We start from the raw sequence: 21,016 nt of genomic DNA on the forward strand, positions 1-21,016 counted from the left end.
AACCTCCCTCCAACCTCAGAGCCTTTAATCATCAGGTCTTTCCTGTTTATCCCCCCCCCCCCCCCCCATCTGCAGTATCCATCCATCTCTCCCTCTCACCCACAGGGCTTCCAGGTGGTTTGCGAAGCCGCCCAATCAGATTCCTCCTCCCCCGCGGCCGGAGAGCGGAGCTGTCGCCGTGGTAACTCGGTGGAGAAAGGTGGCCCTTCCCAACAACCCCCACCGGTGAAGGGCCCTTCCAAGAAAAAGTGAGCACCCGTGAATCAATTTAACCTCAAGAGGCAGCGAGATAGGTAACACTTGGTCATGTGTGGTGTGTATTGATTTTTTATTCAGGACTTATGTCCACTGCCCATTCAGGCTTGCTGTTAAGCAGGAGGAGGTAGCAGATGATCATGCAGTGAAACCACCTTAATGATTAGTGTCGATCCATAACGGTCGATACGTGATTTAATGGCACTGCTTTCACAAAAGCTTTCATAACTGAATAACATACGTGACGTATACCCAAGAAGCCAGTTGTGTGTTGAAGCGGTGCAGTGACCCGCGCTGACACAGAACTGGTGCCATCATCTTGTTGATGGCGAAACATTTAGCCCTGCGGCGGCGTCTGTCACACACACACACGGCACAGCACAGCTCGCTCCACTAGCTCGTGAGCGCTAGCGTAGTATATGAATAGCTCCTCCTTCCCCTGTGTAATGTGTTGGTCTAATGCTGCAATGTCTCCTCAGTCAGCACACACACATAAAGAGCCTTGTCTTGCTTGAGCATTAGCACACCCATCTGACGTTTGTCCCCCACAACCAGGGTAATTATGCTGAAGTAATGTGCTTCATGTCTAATGCTGGCAGTGTCTCTGGCCTGGCATGACACGGCCTGGCTTCATTTGGTCTGTGCGCGGCCAGTCTGGCGTTGTTCGGTCTCTTCTGCCAGACTCAGGCTCAATCTCGCTTTGGCTCAGACGAGGCACGTTTGACCGGCGAGCGGTACCTCACAATGAGAGTTGACTAACATCCAGTCGACTAATCTTTAGATCTGAGTTATTCTGTGCAGAGAGTCTTTCGACATTTGCATTTCGCACATCCTCTGTGGGTGTTTTGTCTTTTTAAGTCTCTCGTGTCTTCTCTGTCATCCTCCTGAATCACCCGACCAGCAGGCTGAGAGGCTGATGTGGGAGAAAAGGAGGAAGAGGTTGATAAGACATCCATTGCTCATCTCAACTCATTCTGACAACCAAATAAGTCCCTCCAATGCTTCTCATGATCACTCTGACAGCCAGCAACTGACTGCAAGTCAAAATAAGCCCCCACCCAAGCTAGTTATATCCTCATACACTCAAACACCAAAGGGGTTTTGAGCAGTCACGTGGTAATGCAGGAAGGGAGAGATTTATCCCTATTGTTTCGCGGCACACACTCGATAATGACCGATAAACTGCTTCCTCTAAGTGTTGGTGGTGGGAATGTTTAAGCTGCATAGGACGAGAGCAAAGTTAGGGAGGAAAGAGAGTTGAATGTCAATTAGATTCACATTAAGAGAGAATTTAGACATTTGAGGGGATTTGACTGTAAGTAGGAATTTATTTCACGCTTTCAAGCTGTTGGTTTCCCGCTGTATGGATCCACAAAGGGGTGGGGCTGTGTGCAGTTGGCCCACATCAGCAGATTTCAATCCGAGGATCTAATCAAGAACACGCTCTGGATCCTCTTTCTCTCTCGGGCTCAGAGGCGATGTCAGCGTTCGTATTCTTATCTCATCCTCTTGTTCACACACCTCTGCGCCGCAACTGCCCGGATGAAGTCATTTCTGGCCCCGCGAATTAGTGCAGCTTACTCATCCGCCACTCAGAGTGCGCTGCCGATGCTGAGGCAGTTTCCATGGCGACCGCTGGCTGCTGCATCTCTCCCGCCGCATGGAGTCTGGGAGGGGGGGGGGGGGGGGGGGGGGGGCTCCGCCTCCTCCTCTCGGGAGGGCCCGGGGAGGCTGTCGTCACTCGGGTCTCCTTGGCGACCTGACACAACAGCAGCAGGCAGAGTGTCGGCGAGACGGTGAAACACGATACTGCCTCCATCTGCTGTCCGCTCTCAAAGTGATTCATGTCGAAATCGACCATCTCTTCCTGCTCCATTTATTACACCGGCAAAGATTAAATGCCCTCCTCTCTCTCTCTCTCTCTCTCTCTCCTCCTCTCATGATATATCAATATGTTTCTCCACTCTCCGTGGTGCTCTATACGCTCTGCAGCTCACCAACCGCTGACCTTCATTCCGGCTTATTTATAGTGGACTCACGTAGGCTTAGGCTCCCTCTCTCCCCCATGCTCTCCCAATGATGCTAGAGGGGGGCTCTGCCCTTGTTTACCATCCTCCTTTGATGCATTATTAACGAAGCAGTGTGGCGGGGGTTGATGACTGGCTAATACAAAAGGAAAGGCCGTGACATGGTGTAATTATTTATATGATCCCTAATTTGGCCATTGATTAGGCAGGTGTCAGATTTCCATAATGTCACTTCCATTCAAGACCTTTACATTTTTATAGTTAGTTCAACCATAATTTGGCATTTTGTCAGTGATCTTAATGGATCTTCTTCATTTTGGATCAATATGTTTGGCACTTCAGTTCCCATCATGCTTTCGGTAAAAGCAATGTGTCACATGGAGTTATTGACATTTATTCCCAGTAGAGAATGTTTCTTTTTGGTACGAAAGTGTTAAACCGTGGCCCTTCCCTCTTCTTTAAGGACATCGGCCCCTGCCGGCCTGCCAACCTCCCTGGCCCAACGAGCGCGTTACGCCACTTACTTTGACGTGGCGGTGCTGCGCTGCCTGCTGCAGCCACACTGGACGGAGGAGGGCGTGCACTGGGCCCTGATGTTCTACCTGCAGCGCCTGAGGCAGATCCTGGAGGAGAGACCTGAACGCACCCCCGAACCTTTGGTCACGCCTCTGCCACGTCCACGCAGCAGCTCCATGGTGGCTGCTACGCCTTCACTGGTCAACACCCACAAGACTCAGGTAATGGCGGAAAGACGAGGGAATGTAGTAGTTGTCTTTTTGTTTGTGGTGTGAATGACAACTTTTAAAGATGCAAAAATACATGCATGTGGTCCTTCAGATGTCCATGCACTGACCATGACGCTCTGCTGTGCTTTGCAGGACATGAGTCTGAAATGCAATGAAGAGGGAAAATCTCTTAGCACAGAGACGTTTACGAAGGTTTCTCTGACCAGCCTCCGTCGACAGGCCGTCCCAGACCTCTCCGCCGACCTGGGCATGAACATTTTCAAGAAGGTTAGAGCCAGATGTGGGCAAAAACAATATAACTAAAGACACACGTTTGCATCAGTTTGCAGGACTGAGAGGATTGCGGTTCTCACTGGGAAGCCCTTGTCCTCCTTTTCTGATTTAGTTTAAGAACCGGCGTGAGGACCGTGAGAGGAAGGGCTCCATCCCCTTCCATCACACGGGGAAGAAGCGTCAGCGGCGCATGGGCGTTCCTTTCCTGCTCCACGAGGACCACCTGGACGTCTCGCCTACCCGCAGCACCTTCTCCTTTGGAAGCTTCTCTGGCCTCGGTGACGATCGGCGGGCCCTGGACCGCGGGGGCTGGCAGGCCACCATCATGGGTAGGCAGGGTGCTGTTCATAAGTGTGATTAAATTGTGCTCAAGGCACAAAGACACTATTCAGACTTAGTGACTTTTTAAAGCCTCCTTTCCATGAACCCCATACTGTCACCATACTGTTATATGCTGCTTCAAATTCACTACATTCCCAGGGTGACATTTTCTAAAATTACTCAGTAGATGCAGGACAAATGCATGAAAAGGGACTTCTGGTATTTTTAACTGTGTTTTTGCATCTGTATGTTTTGATTCAACCTGATGTATCTATCCGTGTCCGTGTCACTTTCCAGGCAAGTTCACACGGCGGGGCAGCACAGACACAGCTGCAGACGCCGACAGCCTGAGCGCCAAACACTCTCATTCCCACCACTCTCTGCTCAGAGACATGCCCGACCACTCCAACAGCCACAGCGACAACACCGTCAAAGAGGGTAAGGAGAAGAGCTGCGGTGAGGGGAACAGATCTGAAGATGCGATAAAGCCACATTTCCAAATAATACAGCAAATAATACAGCACTCTATCCTGCAAATATCCGACTAATCAAAAGAAAATTGTTATTCACAGTTTGAACTATAATAGTATTACTGTCCATCAGCTACAATGAACGCCGGACGATTCTGGCTCCACTGAGACCTGCGGAGCAGAAATAGGACAGGGTTATATAATATTCCTATGATAATGCTAATTTACATACAAATAACAGTGCTGTCTTCAGGCTCTGCTCCACACTGCAGCACAAGCGCGCTATTAGCTTTCCTGAGAACAACAGATATTAATGATAGAACAATGCTGCAGTGTTGAAAATAGACACATTAGACACATTATTCCACCCGCGGTCGCGGTTGTCTCCTGCATGATAACATTTATCCAGTTGCACCGTCCTCTCACTGCCTCCTTTTTGCCGCCCGCAGTCCGATCTCAGATCTCCACCATTACTATGGCGGCGTTCAACACCACGGTGGCGTCCTTCAACGTTGGCTACGCCGACTTCTTCACGGAGCACATGAAGAAACTCTGTAACCCTGTCACTGTCCCGGAGAGCCCCATGGAGCCTCTGGCCTGCGCCAACCTGCCGCGCAGCTTCACCGACTCCTGCATCAACTACTCCTGTCTGGAGGAAGGGGAGAACATCGAGGGGACCAATAACTTTGTGCTGAAGAACGGCATGCTGGACCTCACTGTGAGTGTTCGGTCCTTCAATGAAACCTTCAGTAAATGATCCTGCAAATTGCCCATGAAGGCTTTCCAGTTTGCTTTCTGGTAGTTTTCTGTCCTATGGTTTTGCACTGTTGGTTGGACAAAACAAGCAATTTCTTCTTGTATTTCAGGCTGTCTTGCGGGCTCTCTATGCCGTCCTCAGCCACGACATTAGTTCCAGGATCTGCGACGCGGCTCTCAATATCATCGACTGCCTGCTGCAGCTGGGTGTGGTGCCCGGCATGGGCAAGAAGCTGTCCAAGCCCGACAACAAGGAGAACCAGGAGGCACGGGCCAAAGACACGGCCGGTCAGGGCCTCGGAGGAGGCGCCCAGGGAGGCGGGGCAGTCCCGGGGGCAGGAGCAGGTGGAGGGGGCGGTGGAGGCGGTGGTGGAGGAGGAGGGGGAAGTGGTGGAGGGAGTGGGCAAGGGAGCAAAGATGATGTGAAGAATAACAAGGATAATGATAAAAAGGTGTGTTCTTTCTGTATCTTTGGAAGTCGTAGTGGTTATAAAGTTGGCGGATATCTAAATATATCTACATAAAAGTCCTGTGGGTTGATGTTTGTTCTTCACATGAAAACAGGAAGAGGGCTCCGGCTTCAGCACCCACCGCCTGGCTCTGACCATGCTGATAAAGATAGTGAAGTCACTGGGCTGTGCCTACGGCTGTGGCGAGGGACACCGCGGACTGTCTGGGGATCGCCTCAGGATGCAGGTCAGACATTTTACCCTGGCTTCGCCGAACCTCTTTTGTGCCAGCGTGCACTTTCCACAAATCGGCACAGTTTTGCGATGCCTGACATGTCTTCATTTTCGACTGATTATTAACCGTATTGCGTATATGTTTTGTTATTATAGTAAGTTGTATTGGAGAAATACAATTCTATCTAGACAGCTGATATCTTTCATGTGACTCAATGAAAAGTGATGAAAACAGCACATCCTGCAAACAAGGCCTTTCTACTTCTCCCTGACTTCTTCTTCTTCTAATTCTTCTCATGCATCCCGTTCCAATTCTTTCCTTTCAGGCCCAGAACTGCCTGACCAGCCTTTACAAGCTGGACAAGGTGCAGTTTCGACAGACAATGCGCGAGTACGTCAACAAAGACTCTCTCAATAACATTGTGGACTTCCTGCATGCACTGCTGGGCTTCTGCATGGAGCCCATCACTGACAGTAAGTATGGTGGTTTGTGTGACTGGGACCAGATGCAGAACGTGACACACAAAGAAAATACGCATATGCGTTGACAGCAGATGCACAAATTAAGGTGCAGCTAGGTTTGACCGACATTGGTGTTGAATGCCGCTATGATTCAGGTTAGGATTGATGCTGTAGAAAGAAGTCAGTATTCTGTGCAGCATGATAGCCATTCAAATCTATATCACATTCAATTGTTTAGTGTGGGTGCTGCGTTACATAGTAAAATAAAAAGTTAGTAATCACGTTCTAATGTGGTTGACAAAGCTGAATTGCACTGCAAATGTCTCACCCTGCACTTTGACTTTGCATTCCAGCGCTATCACTGTTTATGTATCTGTTTTTTTCCCTTTCCTCCTTCCACTCGTCTCTGCTTGTCCCTTATGTCGTCCTCCTCCTGCTTCCATCTTCCCTCTTTTACTTCACCCACTTGAGCTGAATCCTATACCTTCCTTACTCACTCATCCATTCTGTACACTTGCCAATCCAAAGCTTTGCCCATTACATCTCTGCTCAATCGGCGGCTTTATTGCTGAGCATTGAGACACATTGTACATGCCAATTCAGTTTTGCACTGAGATTTGAAGTATTGTGTGTACACTGTGAATACAATCAGCACTATCATAGCATACAAAATACCGTGCAATTGGCAAGTTACTGAACCGATGAGTTTTTTGGTGTGTGTGTGTCTGTGTGTGTGTGTGTGCGTCTCGAGTTCGCCTCCTCCCAGAGGTGGGGTGCCACGTCCTTTCTGACACCGCGTACATGTCTGTGCTGGCCTGATGTCAATCAACTTGTGCCCCGCCTCTTTTCTCTTGCAGAGTACGGCAGTGCAGGTGAGAGGTCCAGGAGGGCGAAAAAAAGGAACATCGGTAGATACACATGATCAATAATCAATAACAGTCAATAAATACAGCAATAAGATGAACATACTCACCTGATCAGACCCTTCCCTAGGCACCGCTTCCATTGCTGCACCCCTCACTCTCTCTCCGAAACTGACAAAACTCGCCTGCAACAACATTTGAATGATTACATCTGGTATTTATAGAGCTTATATATTTTGCAAAGATAGTTTAACTGGACCAAGAGAATAAGCCCCATACTCTGTTTTTATAGCAGGCCTTAGTCACTTGCATGTATTCCTTATCCCCTACCCAGAATCCCTTTCAGTTTGCTTCTCCCCCATATGCTTTCTGGACCCTTTTCCTTCGTCCCCCCCCCCCCCCCCCCCCCTTCCCTCCCTGTTGTACTGTTTTATACTCAAGCTGGTCAGCTGTCAATAATGTCCTCCCCACGCTGACTAAACCACCCCCTGTGTGATCCGTGGTCTCTCCCGCCTCCCTCTTGCTTCCAGACAAGGCAGGCTTCGGTAACAACTTCACCACGGGGGACAACAAGTCCGTGGCCCAGAATATGGAGGCGGTTGTGGTGGGCTGCATGTTCAAGTCTCTCATAACCCGCTGCGCCTCGACCACACACGAGCTGCACAGCCCCGAGAACCTGGTGAGCGGTGTGCCAAATCATCCCTCCATCTGCCTCTCTCCGTTTTCATCTTCCCGAGCCGTCTCTGTGGCTCTCCCTCGCTTGCAGTCTGTGCTTCACATGTTCGTCGTACTCTCACTAGATTCACACACTCGTATATTTCCTTTGGCTGGATGCTGTAGTTTAATTATTAATGACTCATTTTGTACTGAGCCAAAAGACGAACAATCACTCATGCCGCCTTTGTTAATGCCTTGTCATACATGATGAATTGGACATGAGAGGTACTTAATCTCACTGTGGGGATAAAGACATTAACTAGCTTTTCTCCGTTCTTTTTTACAAATAGAGAAAGGATATGTTAATTGGAAATAGCATCAACTGATCCCTATATTATCAGAATATTATACAATATCAGCAGACAACATACTGAATATTTGTGCTGATGCTAGCACCATCTACTTGTTTTTAACATGCACTTTCACATGACTTTTGTGTCTCACATGATGGCTGCATGAGTGTCTCAGAGTGTTGCTTCTAAGACCTTTTATTGTTGTATTGAAGGCCAATGCAAGCTCATTTGCACAGCGAACACAGAGGCAGGTCAAAGTGCTTCACACAACATTTAAAACACACGGAAGAGGAGACAAACACACTGGATGAGTTTCAGAGCGGTTCTAGTGCAGCCACAATGACCTGTGTTATAATCAATAGTTTGTTGATAATAACCCTGTCTTCGTATTTGTCTTAAGTTTATGTGTAAGAGCACTGAGGTACCATGACCACTCGTGGTGCCTCGAAAGCCTCAAGGCTGCCTTGGCTGGTGCACGTTGGCGGAAGATGACACACTTTTCAAGGCAGGCTTGATTATGGCTCAGGATCAGAGGCCACCCACTCACAAGCTGGAGCTGTTGTCTTGACAAACTCGCTCATATACAGTACATCATCCATTTATGCATCTTATGCACACTGTTTGATGCTGACTGCACAGCAATATCAGCCTGATTCTACGTCCGAGCAGTCAATTTTCTTTGTCTTTTTCTTGCTCTGACACGTTTCGTCGTTCACACGCCTTTTCCGCTCTCACACACATCCCTCTCTTTCTCTAACTTTTTTGCCACCGTCTTCCTCTCCAGGGTCTGTACTGTGACATCCGCCAGCTGGTGCAGTTCATTAAGGAGGCCCATGGAAATGTGTTCCGCAGGGTTGCACTGAGCGCGCTCCTGGACAGCGCCGAGAAGGTCACCACCACCAAGAAACCCGAAGAGAAGGAAGAGACCAAACAGCCCGGACCCAGGAGGTACTGGCCAATCAGCGGCCAGAAACAGTCTCTATGACATTATGCTTTCAAGTTAAATCGACAAAAAAAGTCCTGTACTGATTAATGTTGAAGTGTCGTTGAGCATAGACCTTAAACGCCCCTCCTCTTATTAAGTGGTAACAAAATATGTATCATCCAATCACAGTGATTGGTTGCGTGAGGTCTTACTTTCTCCCTTTACGTCAAATCAGAGCTACGCTTCCCATCCCTGCTGGCTGTTTTTTTTTTCTTTATGTTTTTTTCTGTCCTGTCTGCATCTGTTTTTCTTGCTTGAGTGACTGATTTGATGTTGGCCCTGCCAGGAGGCCCCTCCTATATTTTTACCTCATCATGTGACCACCGAACTAGAAATGGAGGTCACATGACAGCATTAAAGACTTGCACCCTGTATAAGAGCTATTTCAGCTATTAGACTGTTACTAATGTAAGTAATAACCTAGACTATTAGAAATAAAAATAATATATATAAAAAAAAAAAAAGGAATAAATGGCTGTAATATCAGGCTAATGATTAAATGTCATAGAATAATAAATAATTAAACTTAGGCACATATACATGTATGGTTTGCATAATAGGGGCATAGGTCCATAATTTAGTGTTAATTATGTAGGAAATTTCCCGGGAAAAAAGTATGGAGTCTAAACTTCATTTGACTGAATGAAAAACACCAGGAGGGTTTCCTGCATCAGGAGAGTTCTCTCGGCATCTGAACCGGGTGGCCTGAGCGCTCTGTCTGTGTGGTGTGTGTGCGTGTGTGTGTGTGTGTGTGCGCAGGTCAGAGGCGGGTGTGTCCGGGGAGAAGGGTCAGGTGTCCAGTGCTGCAGATGAGTGTCGCAGCTACATCTCCAGTAGACCCCCCCAGACACCCGAACAGTGAGTGTCCACCTCACAGCATCTCCATATAGCACCATCTATGTGGAGCCCAGCTGCCATTACTCTGCTCAAAATAGGAAAACATTTAAAACTCTTCCTGTTGCTTCCACCCCCTCCATAAAAAACAACAACAGGCCACAGTGTTCAACGTTAATTTTACACTGAAAGATAGACAAATGTGTGTAAGCTGAGGTTTTGATCCTTGAGTAAACATTCAACTCCGACCTTCCTTCGCTCACCCCTCTATGTCCCTCCAGTGATGAACAGATCCCGGGTGCTCTGCTCGGCAGGAAGGACTTCTGGAGGAAGATGTTTAAGTCGCAGAGTGCCGCCAGTGACACCAGCAGCCAATCGGAGCAGGACACCTCGGAGTGCACCACCGCGCACTCTGGCACCACCACCGACCGGCGCTCTCGCTCCAGATCTCGTCGCATTTCACTTCGCAAGAAACTCAAGCTGCCGATAGGTAAGAGCATTTGTCGTGCAAAACACGTTTTTTGATAGTAAAGGATCATTGCATTTGCTGTCCCAAGTGTCACCCTGAAGTTAACTCTAACATGCTGTGTTTTGTGTGTGCCAAACATTGGACCATTACCTGCCGTGAGGCCAAGTCACTTCATCTCTTTTGGTCTGTTTGTTGTTCCTTTTTGTGCCTCAGCATGCCGTGGGACTGTTCGCCGACCACTCACTCTCTCTGTCTTACGTATGTGGATGTGGAACCATCTCCATACACTATTTGTTTCATGTCTGTTTGTGTTTGCCATATCTCCCAAGTTAGTTTTGCACCTTTTTTTTACAATTTTTGAATGAACCTCAGTCTGTGAATCTATGTGACTTTAACACAACGTGTGTGTGTGTGTGTGTGTGTGTGTGTGTGTGTGTGTGTGTGTGTGTGTGTGTGCATGTGTACTCGCCTTCACAACCCAGTGTGTGCTATACGTTATACATTCCTTTGTACATCTGTTCATGTACGTTTGTTGTATTCACGTGTCTCCAGGAAACTGGCTGAAGCGTTCCTCTCTTTCTGGACTGACTGACGGTGTCGAGGACCTGCTGGATATCAGCTCAGTGGATCGACTCTCCTTCATACGTCAGAGTTCAAAGGTCAGAAGGAATGAAACGGAAAAAGGCTCGAAAACAGCATTTTAGACTTTTATTTTTGAAAGATGAAATAACAGAGAATAAACCAGTTATTTGAAGAGGACTGATATGAAAGAAACGAATGCACAGATCTTATGTCGGGTGTCTTTGTGTGGTTTTAGGTGAAGTTCACCAGTGCGGTGAAGCTGCTAGAAGGGGGCGCGGTGGGGCCGGAGTACGCCAGGGACGAGGAGGAGAATTTCTTCAAGCGGCTCGGTAAATGGAGGTCTGGCAGGAGGAATCCATCCAAGCTTCACCACACAGAAGAGAAAGATGGTAGACCTCCCCCACCCCGGGGTGCCCCTTGCCCACCCACGCCCCATCGTCCTTTGTCTATTTCTCTCTCGCTTCCTGCCCCTGCCTCTGTTTGTCCGTGTGGTGTCGTGTCTTGCCTCGCAAGTCGTGGTCTTTTCTCTTCTGCCAGTTCTTCCGTCCGCCATTCTCCATGTCAGCTCGGCCGGATAGCTGCCTGCTACCCTCTGTTAGCCTCAATGTGTGACTTTCAACCCATCAGTGTCGGAAAAAAAACCACTTTGTTTTTCAGACCGATTGGCATAAATGTGTTATATTACCAACTTTACATCCCCTTCTTTCCAACTATGCACGTTCTGTTCTCTTCAACAATGAACCCCCTCCTCTTTCTTTCACCCACTGGTGGAAAGAGAGGAACGGAGGTGTGGGATCAACTCATATACCTACGAAACCATCTTTCTACTGTCGAGCGTATCTCTGTGCTACTGTGTCAAGCATGACGCTGTCAGTGCTCTCTCCGTCTCTTCTGTGGTGATGTCTGGTGGTATTTTCCAATGCCTGAGTTTCAGTAAAGTGATAAAACAGAATGGTCCACAGACAGCTTTTCTCTGTACGGCTTTGGTTACACTTGTCATTTCAGCCTGTTTTATTAGAGCCCATTATGGAAAATACATAAGAGACCTGAAGATGGCCTCTCTATGCCATTGTTTTTGGTGTCTCTGAGATGTCATTCAATTCAAATCCAAGTGTAACCACTGCTGATGGCTGTGTGTCCATCTCTCACTCAGCTTCATTTGTTGGTGGCTCTTCAGTGCTTTTTGTCAAACGTCCTGGATGGTGATGTTGCTTCATGCAATGTCTATATATAATCTTCAGTGCAGCCTTTACAAACAATTACACCCAAATAGACTTCTTTTAAAAATCTCTTCACTTGTTCTGTTATACTCTATTCTCCTCTCCTCTCCTCTCCTCTCCTCTTTTATTCACACTTTCCTTCAGGACCCCACGGTTTTCAAGAGCGTCTAGCAGCCAGTCAGGAGGCCATGAAGAACAAGAATGTGGTGAATCTGGGCGCCATTCGACAGGGCATGAAACGCTTCCAGTTCCTGCTGAACTGCTGCGAGCCGGGAACCATACCCGACGCCTCCATCCTTGCCGCTGCTCTGGACCTGGTGCGTTTAACAAACACACGTATTCACTTCTGTTCTGTAATCGCTGACATTAAAATCTCTTATCGACATTCTGGTTCTTCCAGGAAGCTCCGGTCGTGGCCCGGGCCTCCCTCTTCCTCGAATGTGCCCGATTTGTGCACCGCTGTAATCGCGGCAACTGGCCGGAGTGGATGAAGGGCCACCACGTAAACATTACCAAGAGAGGTCTGTCCAGGGGTCGATCACCCGTTGTGGGCAACAAAAGAAACCAGAAGCTCCAGTGGAACGCTGCCAAACATTTCTGCCAGTGGGGAGACGTGAGTTAAAGATTCCTGGCATCAGTTATCTAGCATATATGGCTATATATATATATATATATATATACATATACAGTATATTTGAGGGTTTCTCTATGGTTTTTTAACCACTCAGGCAATCGGCACGAGGCTCAGTGAGCTCTGTCACTCTGACAGCGAGAGCCCTGCAAACATCCTGGGTTACACTTTTGATGAAGAGACCAAACGGAGAATGAGAAAAGAAGACGAGGAAGAGGACTATTTGGATGACAGTGAGTCGGAGGACAGTTTAATGCTTTAACAGTGCATCTTTGGTGGATTGTTGCTTTTATAAATGATTAGTTTTTTCAAGAATTACAGTAAAATATTCTTTATCTTTCTTACTAAACTTATGTGTCATCTGTGACAGAATAATCCTTACCTCAAGGTCCACTTATTATTGTTTTCTGCTGCTTTCAACCACATCTCATCGTCTTCCTCAGCATATTGTTAACTCACTTGTCATTATGTGAAGTAAGTACGAGACTTAGACAAGCAGACCACAACTGAGCAAACCTGAGAACGACCGCAAGACACAAGTTGAAAGCTGGACTTCGAGTTAAGTTTTCTCTACTAACCAACATTTCAATGTTCTAACCACATTATTTTATTTTTAAGACACAGTCAATCCCACAAAATGCGGCTGCCCCTTTGCTCTAAAGATGGCTGCCTGCCAGCTGTTGTTGGAAATCACCACTTTCCTGCGAGAGACCTTTCCCTGCTTACCACGCCCACGCGTCGAACCACTGGTGGTCAGTAGTCAAATCATAAATATATGCATTCAGTGTGTGTTTGATAGCCATTAAAAGTGGAAGCTTGGTAATTGTATGAGATACTAATTGCAATAAAAGAATGAAAATAGAATATTAACAGTGAAAAAAATGTGTTTTAATCTTAACCGTGCACCTTACATTAAATGGAAACGTCTAATTCCTGCTCACATGTTGGCTTGTAGGATCTGGACAGCTGCCGCCTGCGCTTGGACCCAGATCTCGGCCGCCAGCGCTACGAGAGGAAGATCAGCTTCGCGGGCATCCTTGACGACGAGGATGGACACGATTCGCTCAACAGCAGCAGCCATACGCTGAAGTCTGACACCACCTGCGATGAGAAGAAGCAGCAGGAAGTTCAAGGTGAGATCTGGTGTCGTACAGACTCGGCCATTTGGGTTTATATCTTCCCTGTCTGCTTATCATTTAAAATAATTTAGATAATCTCGCCCCACTTCCCTCACCTCCAGCACCAATCCGGAAGATTCGCATCGGAGGCTCCCGGCTGCTTCAGATCAAAGGGGCTCGCAGTTTCCGCATTAAGAAAGGCGGCTCTCTGTCCTCCATACGCCGGGCCGGGAGCCTCAAGAGCACCAAGATGCCCCGACAGGACTCCGAGTCAGAGAACGATGAAGGGCTGCTGTCACAAACGCACAGCAGGGACACAGTTACTGACATAGGCAAGGACAAAACAAGTCTGGATGACATTACTCTTTAGTTTTAGTCGCCTCTGACATTTGTAATTTCCTCTAAATTTCAAAAGTTGTACTAAACATTTATTTCAAAAATAAAAATGTATAATTTCAACATTTTCATGTGCTTGTTTCCTGTTGCAGGCAGTCCCTTCAGCACCAGTGAGCCCAGCATAGAACCAGAGGGCCAGGGCTCTGGAGGAGCAGAGGACAACTACCACCGCAACATGTCCTGGCTCCATGTACGGGCCTTTACTATGTGCATGAGTGCATGTGGTGTCTTCCTTCCGACACACTGACTCCCCCTCTCCTCCCCCCTCCTTTCTCTCTCGGCACAGATTATGATCCTGCTGTGCAACCAGCAGAGTTTCATCTGTACCCATATAGACTTCTGCCACCCACGCTGCTACCAGCACCACAGCCGCTCCTGCGCCCGACTGGTACGCGCCATCAAGCTCGTGTACAGTGAGACGGTGGACAGCCTGAGGGAGGACAGCGCCTCCTCTGGTATTATTGGGTCACGTGCCAAGAAGAGCCAAGAGGTAGGTTTCACAAACTGTCTATCCTGTTTTGAAATGTCTTTTTTTGTGGTGGTTAATGAACATGTCTGTGCCTTCAAGTGTTCAGACAAGTCTTGCCTGAGGACCCCGTCTATGAAGAGAAGACCCACTGACTCCAACACAGAGGGGAAGAAGGATACCGGCATGCTCAAGTACATCCGCAACCAGGTGAACTATTTTTCAGACTTAATTATTCAGAACAATAATGGAACCAAATTAACTATATAACCAAATTGCTGTTAATGATATTTTCTTTGCTGTCGGTTTGTTGTGCGTCTCAGGTGATGAGCCTGTCACCAGCACCTCTTTCGCTGCTGATCAAGGCAGCTCCCATCTTGACCGACGACATGTATGGAGACATCCAGCCCGCAGCCTGGGAGCTCTTGCTCAGTGTGGATGAACATATGGCCGCTGCTGCTGGTGAGTCGGCCATCAGGCTGTGCATCAGTGATCTGTGGGTCTCCTTCTAGGTTGTTGTGCCCACAAAAACATTTTGTCCTAGATATTCAATGGCCATATCCTTTGATATCTTTATTCTCTCTATATTTATTGCTCTCTATCATACTGTACCTCTCTTCATCCCCTTTCCATCTTGTTTGACCTCCTTTCTTTTGGCTTCAACCATTTTGTCTTTCATCTTTCCTGCCCTTTCCGTCGCTGCCTCTTTTTTTTTTTTCCTGTCCTCTCTCTTGCCCTCTTCACTCCCTTTTTTTAAAATGTCTTCCTCTCCTCATTCCTCCCCCCTCCTCCGCCCCCTCTCTGAATCCCCTCCAGCTGCCATGTTCCTCCTGTGTGCGGTGAAAGTCCCCGACGCGGTGACCGAAATGATGATGGCGGAGTTCCAGCACCAGGAGGCCTGCCAGCGCATCAACTCCGTCTTGAAGTTTTACACACTCTGGCGTTTTCGCTACCAGGTGTGGCCCCGCATGGAGGAAGGAGCCCAGCAGATCTTTAAGGTACAAATAAAAATGCTTTCTTGTTTATATTCATCCCCCCAAGTGTAACTTCAAAAGGTTGTCCAGAAAGGTTAATGAGTGGTTCTTAATCTCTATGCTAGCACATGTTTTATTTAAAACATACCATCTCACATGACCCATTTTGTGCTGTATTTATCCGTTTCAGATCCCTCCACCCAGCATCAACTTCACTCTTCCATCTCCTATACTGGGCATGCCCTGTGTCCCCATATTTGACCCTCCCTGGGTGCCCCAGAACACAGGCAGCGTCCGGGACCCAATCAATGAAGACCAGTCTGTAAGTCCGAGCCCCTGATCAAGTGGGTTGCCTAATATGCATTTATTTACAATCAAAAATTGCGTTAACATTTGTTCTTTAGTAGCAGTCGTATTAATCACTTTTAATATGTAGTGGATACATTTGAGGTAAATCCCGCACCTGTGAATGTGACATCACAAACAAACTGACCTAGTTCGGTTGCTTTAGATTCAATGTGAATTCAAGGGTCTGTTCACCCAAAACACATGTTTTCTCACTTCCCTATAGTGCTAGCTAGCCATGCATGTTGCTTTAATTGAATTTGTCCAGGTTTTGAGGACACTGTGTCTGGAAGGACACGGTGCTTAGACATTAGCATGACTATGGCTTATTTTAAACAGATTTAAATTCTGTGTCCTGCACTGTAATTAAAACCATCAGCATGGTCAGATACAACTAAGAGTAAGTGAGAAAATGTGTTTTTTTCACAATTTAGGTGAACTGACCCTTTCAGTCCCGTAACCTGTAAAAACATGTCAGTTTTTAATAGCTGATATCCTGCTTAACCCCACAGATACAATGCACTTTAGACTGCTTTAATACATTTGTTATTGCTATGCAAGTGCAATGTGAACAACTGCACTAAGAAATCTGCTAATCCCAGAACAATACATTTAATGCGTGTTTCAGGACATTTAAAGTATAACCGATTTCTTGGTGTTTCCTTTTTACTTTCTTGTCTTTTTTTTCCGTGAAAAAGCATGAATATCAAAATATGTTTATAGATTTTGATGACGACCTGCGATCACCTGCTCTATAATTTATCTATCGACTGTCTTTGTTTTTAGTACTCCACATTAATTCAGTCAGTCCATGCCATAGTAAGTTGGTATTTCTGTCCGGATGTTTGTGCTGATGCATCTTGTTACCTCAGATCATTACTGACAGGAGGGGGAAACTTTCTCCATTGAGTGTTTTCAGCCCATTTTGGGAGCTGTAGGTTTTCATCATGGATCAGAAGCTGGGGCCGTTTCAGATAGTTGCATCTTGATCACACCACACTCAAAAAGCGTTCTAGCTCTTGCTCTGATTGTAAGAAAGGAAAAAATAACAGCATGCATCGGACATTCAGACATTTTGTGTGTGTTGTGCTGTAGATGCATGGTCATTGGATGAGAATGACTTTGCTGTGTGTGTTTTCCATATCATGCGTTCAGCCTATTTGGATATGTATATGTGTACGAGCACTCGTGCGAATGCTGTGAGGTGTTTACTGTACACAAGATACAGTAAATTCTCCAAATTCCAGTCTGAATACATTTATTTGTTGTCACAATTGTGTTGTGATTGAAATTTTCCTATTCAATACTTCAACAGTGTTCTTCATGATGCTCGGGATAGCGTTAGAGCATGAGATCAATGTGCTGGAGGAGAGTTACTGTATTAATGTGTTGTCCGGTCATTTGACATTACCAAATGCTCCTCAGATGTAACCGTGAGCCTAGAATAGCTGTGCACACACGTTCCTGAAAGAGTTAAACTGCCAAATATTTTATTAATTTGTGCACTCCCTCATTCTGAACTTTCTGTATTTCTGCACCCGCTGTTCCTACCTCTGTGCCGTTTGATCCAACGCATGCCACCCTTTCCAGAAATCCTTCTCAGCGCGGGCGGTGTCGCGCTCCCACCAGCGAGCCGAGCACATCCTGAGGAACCTGCAGCAGGAGGAGGAGAAGCGGCGTCTGGGGCGCGAGGCCAGCATCATCACGGCCATCCCCGTGGCTCAGGAGGCCTGCTACGAGCCCACGTGCAGCCCCCCGCCTGAGCAGGAGGAAGAAGGTGGGGCCACCAGGCACACAAGGATATATTACACAGAAATGCAAAGGTTTGCTGGGAATTGGTAAGCTGCTGTGCCCTGATAGCATGTTGTTTTTCCTGTATCTGTGCTGGTCATGTCGGGCATTGATCCCGCCAGCAGAAGAAGTGGTGAACCTGGCATCACGCCGTCTGTCTGTCAGCCCATCCTGCACCTCCAGTAACTCCCACAGGAACTACTCTTTCCGCCGGGGCTCTGTGTGGTCTGTCCGCTCATTGGCCAGTGCTGAAGGTATGAAAACAAAAAAATCCCTGAGAACTTTTATCAAAAGAAAACGTCTCTTCCCACTGACAAGTTTTCTTTTTTTTTATTTTCTTTGCCAGATGAAGAGAACACAACAGAACACACTCCGACCCACCACATGTTACAGCCACCCCAAGCCGTCTTCCCAGCATGCATCTGTGCTGCAGTCCTACCGATAGTGCACCTGATGGAGGACGGGGAGGTCCGAGAAGACGGTGTGGCTGGTAGGTTTCATTGTCTTTAGATTCAATGTTGAAATAAAAAAAGAGATACATTGCACTCAGTTAAACATCTATTCAGCTCAGTATCGGACCCAATGTAAAAACATATGTTGATAGATTCTCCTGCATTATGTCATCATTGATTCTGCAGAAAATACATTGGAATCAATATTCTTCATGTTTTCAGGTAATGTGCAGGACTGTTCATGGTCACATGCTGTGTTTGCAAGTACATATATTTCCTTTATTGGTTATTCAGTGAGTGCTGTTGCCCAACAAATCCTGTGGAACTGCCTGATTGAAGATCCGGCCCTGGTTCTCCGCCACTTCCTGGAAAAACTAACAGTGAGCAATCGACAGGTAGGTGAACATCCGAAGAACAAAACAAAGCCTCACATCTGATAAATCAGCACCCGAAGGGGCTTTTCTTTACAGTTACACTTGCTGTAAGTCAATAAGGATAAATGCACATGCTAAAGGCTTAAAATAGGAAATGTAAGATGTGACATGTCTTGTATCCTTTGTGTTGTTATGTCAGGATGAGCTGATGTACATGCTGAGGAAGCTCCTGCTCAACATTGGAGATCTGCCGGCCCAGACCTCTCACATCCTCTTCAACTACCTGGTGAAGCAACAGATAATACTTTACCTTTTCTTTTATCATCAGAACTCTTTAAAGTCCCAGTTAACCATCAATTTTCTTAATTGAATCTCCCCCTGCTAGGTGGGACTGATCATGTATTTTGTGCGGACCCCGTGTGAGTGGGGAATGGACGCCATCTCGGCCACGTTGACCTTCCTGTGGGAGGTGGTCGGCTATGTGGAGGGGCTCTTCTTCAAGGACCTCAAGCAGACCATGAAGAAGGAGCAGTGTGAGGTCAAGCTGCTGGTCACTGCATCCATGCCAGGTGAACTTAGAGATACTTTGATTCATTTAAGATCCCATTTAGGCTCCAGAGCTTAGCTGAGAGCGATGACCCTAAAGAACCTTAGATTTGATTCAAACAGGATGACATCAATAATATGTCAAATATATTTGAATATGTTATTGTGCATTGTGGATGCAGGAACCAAAACCCTGGTGGTGCACGGGCAGAACGAATGTGATATCCCAACACAGCTTCCAGTCCATGAAGACACTCAGTTTGAAGCCCTACTCAAGGTAAGGAACCATAAGTTAAAGTACCAGTGCAGCAATGTAAAAGAAAATACTCCACCATCATCATAAGCCCTGCATTCAAAATCTTACTTCAGCAAAGGTTCAGAAGTATCAGCAAAATGTACTAGTAGAAGAACTCGTTCTGCACAAAAATGACCCCTGTGACTGATATATTATTATATGAGGTTATTAGATTTGTAGGGTCAATGTGTACGCAATGGTTTGATGTTTATCTATGCATTGTATATTGTTTATTTTGTCAAAACACATTTTTCTCCCCAACCAGGAGTGCCTGGAATTCTTCAACATTCCCGAGGCCCGATCTGCGCACTACTTCCTCATGGACAAACGATGGAACCTCATCCACTATAGCAAGGTACTGTAGATACCTTCGTTGTTTCTTGGTATAGCGAGGGATAGAAGATGAATAGTATGTGAAACAAGGTGCATCTTGATACACAAAGGAGGAGCTCGGCTGGACTTCCTCTTCTTGTTTATGAGGCAATATTTGAACATTTTCTGTGTACTCTCCAAACCAATGTTGATATTTACCTCCTCCAGACATATGTAAGAGACATCTACCCCTTCAGGAGATCAGTCTCTCCTCAGCTCAACCTGGTCCACATGCTGCCTGAGAAAGGACAGGAGCTCATCCAGAAACAGGTGTGAAAGATTTCCAATTTGACACTTAAGGCTTTGTGAAATTAGTCTGCATTAAATCAACACCGAATGGAAATAGACAACAGAGTGGTAACATGGTGAAAACATGGTTAAAAAGTCTACTTTTTCCATCTCTGTTCTTCTTCTAGGTGTTTTCTCGTAAACTAGAGGAAGTTGGTCGGGTCCTCTTCCTCATCTCCCTCACACAAAACATGCCAGCTGTGCACAAGCAATCCCACGTCTCCCTGCTGCAGGAAGACCTCCTCCGCCTGCCATCCTTCCCACGAACCGCCATCGACGCAGAGTTCTCGCTGGTCAATGAGCCTCAAGGTGAGACCGATTCAAACTGTGTCATCAGACGCTTGAGTAAAATTCATTCTAGTTTATATACCTTTTCAACCACCGTCTCCTCCTCCCCGCCTCTCCCAGGTAAGGAGCTGTTTGGGTTGGACACCCTCCACAAGGTGCTGTGGATCAAGCTGCTGGAGGAGATGTTTCTGGGCATGCCCAGTGAGTACCCGTGGGGCGACGAGATGATGCTGTTCCTCAACGTCTTCAACGGGGCTCTGCTGCTGCACCCGGAGGACAGCGCCCTCCTCAGGCAGTACACAGCCACCGCCATCAACACCGCTGTTCACTTCAACCATCTCTTCTCCCTGAGCGGTTACCAGTGGATCCTGCCAACCATGCTGCAGGTATGGATACAAGTGTTCCCAAAAAATAGGAGACTCAACTTGTACAACTTGCATAGCCCGCACACCCAAAAGCAAGCAAAACAACACAAAAAATGCAATTATATTCGTTCAACTGTCCTCATTTCACACCATGTTATCATCCTAAGAATGTGTCCTCTCTGTATCGTCATGACAGGTCTATGCTGACTATGAGAGCGACCCTCTACTGCGGCAGGGCATCGAGTTCTGCTGCCGGCAGTTCTACATCCTCCACCGCAAACCCTTCACCCTGCAGCTGTTTGCCAGTGTGGCTCCGCTGCTGGAATTCACAGTAAGCCTGCTGAGTGCACACACACACA

The 21,016-nt window shown here is 47.0% G+C and overlaps 1 protein-coding gene across 1 annotated transcript in view; it reads left to right on the forward strand.

Moving 5' to 3' along the window:
• unc80 (unc-80 homolog (C. elegans)) overlaps positions 1-21,016 on the forward strand; it is a 31,951-nt gene that overhangs the window by 2,619 nt on the left and 8,316 nt on the right. Inside the window, exons 7-46 of the mRNA XM_076094929.1 lie at positions 106-248; positions 2,746-3,019; positions 3,161-3,295; positions 3,414-3,630; positions 3,920-4,060; positions 4,542-4,810; positions 4,959-5,300; positions 5,413-5,544; positions 5,858-6,005; positions 6,851-6,901; positions 7,387-7,535; positions 8,651-8,814; positions 9,611-9,709; positions 9,967-10,175; positions 10,707-10,813; positions 10,972-11,125; positions 12,101-12,273; positions 12,357-12,569; positions 12,685-12,820; positions 13,206-13,339; positions 13,543-13,720; positions 13,798-14,037; positions 14,194-14,291; positions 14,388-14,591; positions 14,670-14,777; positions 14,891-15,029; positions 15,384-15,565; positions 15,732-15,863; positions 17,477-17,663; positions 17,800-17,931; positions 18,024-18,167; positions 18,424-18,524; positions 18,703-18,789; positions 18,889-19,072; positions 19,232-19,326; positions 19,610-19,699; positions 19,885-19,986; positions 20,133-20,313; positions 20,413-20,678; positions 20,854-20,988. Coding sequence (XP_075951044.1) covers positions 106-248; positions 2,746-3,019; positions 3,161-3,295; positions 3,414-3,630; positions 3,920-4,060; positions 4,542-4,810; positions 4,959-5,300; positions 5,413-5,544; positions 5,858-6,005; positions 6,851-6,901; positions 7,387-7,535; positions 8,651-8,814; positions 9,611-9,709; positions 9,967-10,175; positions 10,707-10,813; positions 10,972-11,125; positions 12,101-12,273; positions 12,357-12,569; positions 12,685-12,820; positions 13,206-13,339; positions 13,543-13,720; positions 13,798-14,037; positions 14,194-14,291; positions 14,388-14,591; positions 14,670-14,777; positions 14,891-15,029; positions 15,384-15,565; positions 15,732-15,863; positions 17,477-17,663; positions 17,800-17,931; positions 18,024-18,167; positions 18,424-18,524; positions 18,703-18,789; positions 18,889-19,072; positions 19,232-19,326; positions 19,610-19,699; positions 19,885-19,986; positions 20,133-20,313; positions 20,413-20,678; positions 20,854-20,988 — 6,375 coding nt within the window. The remainder of the gene's footprint in view (positions 1-105; positions 249-2,745; positions 3,020-3,160; positions 3,296-3,413; positions 3,631-3,919; positions 4,061-4,541; positions 4,811-4,958; positions 5,301-5,412; positions 5,545-5,857; positions 6,006-6,850; positions 6,902-7,386; positions 7,536-8,650; positions 8,815-9,610; positions 9,710-9,966; positions 10,176-10,706; positions 10,814-10,971; positions 11,126-12,100; positions 12,274-12,356; positions 12,570-12,684; positions 12,821-13,205; positions 13,340-13,542; positions 13,721-13,797; positions 14,038-14,193; positions 14,292-14,387; positions 14,592-14,669; positions 14,778-14,890; positions 15,030-15,383; positions 15,566-15,731; positions 15,864-17,476; positions 17,664-17,799; positions 17,932-18,023; positions 18,168-18,423; positions 18,525-18,702; positions 18,790-18,888; positions 19,073-19,231; positions 19,327-19,609; positions 19,700-19,884; positions 19,987-20,132; positions 20,314-20,412; positions 20,679-20,853; positions 20,989-21,016) is intronic.

The sequence above is a fragment of the Anarhichas minor genome, unplaced genomic scaffold, assembly GCF_050575085.1.
Source record: "Anarhichas minor isolate MPS153535 unplaced genomic scaffold, ASM5057508v1 ptg000018l, whole genome shotgun sequence".
NCBI classification, from domain to species: domain Eukaryota; kingdom Metazoa; phylum Chordata; class Actinopteri; order Perciformes; family Anarhichadidae; genus Anarhichas; species Anarhichas minor.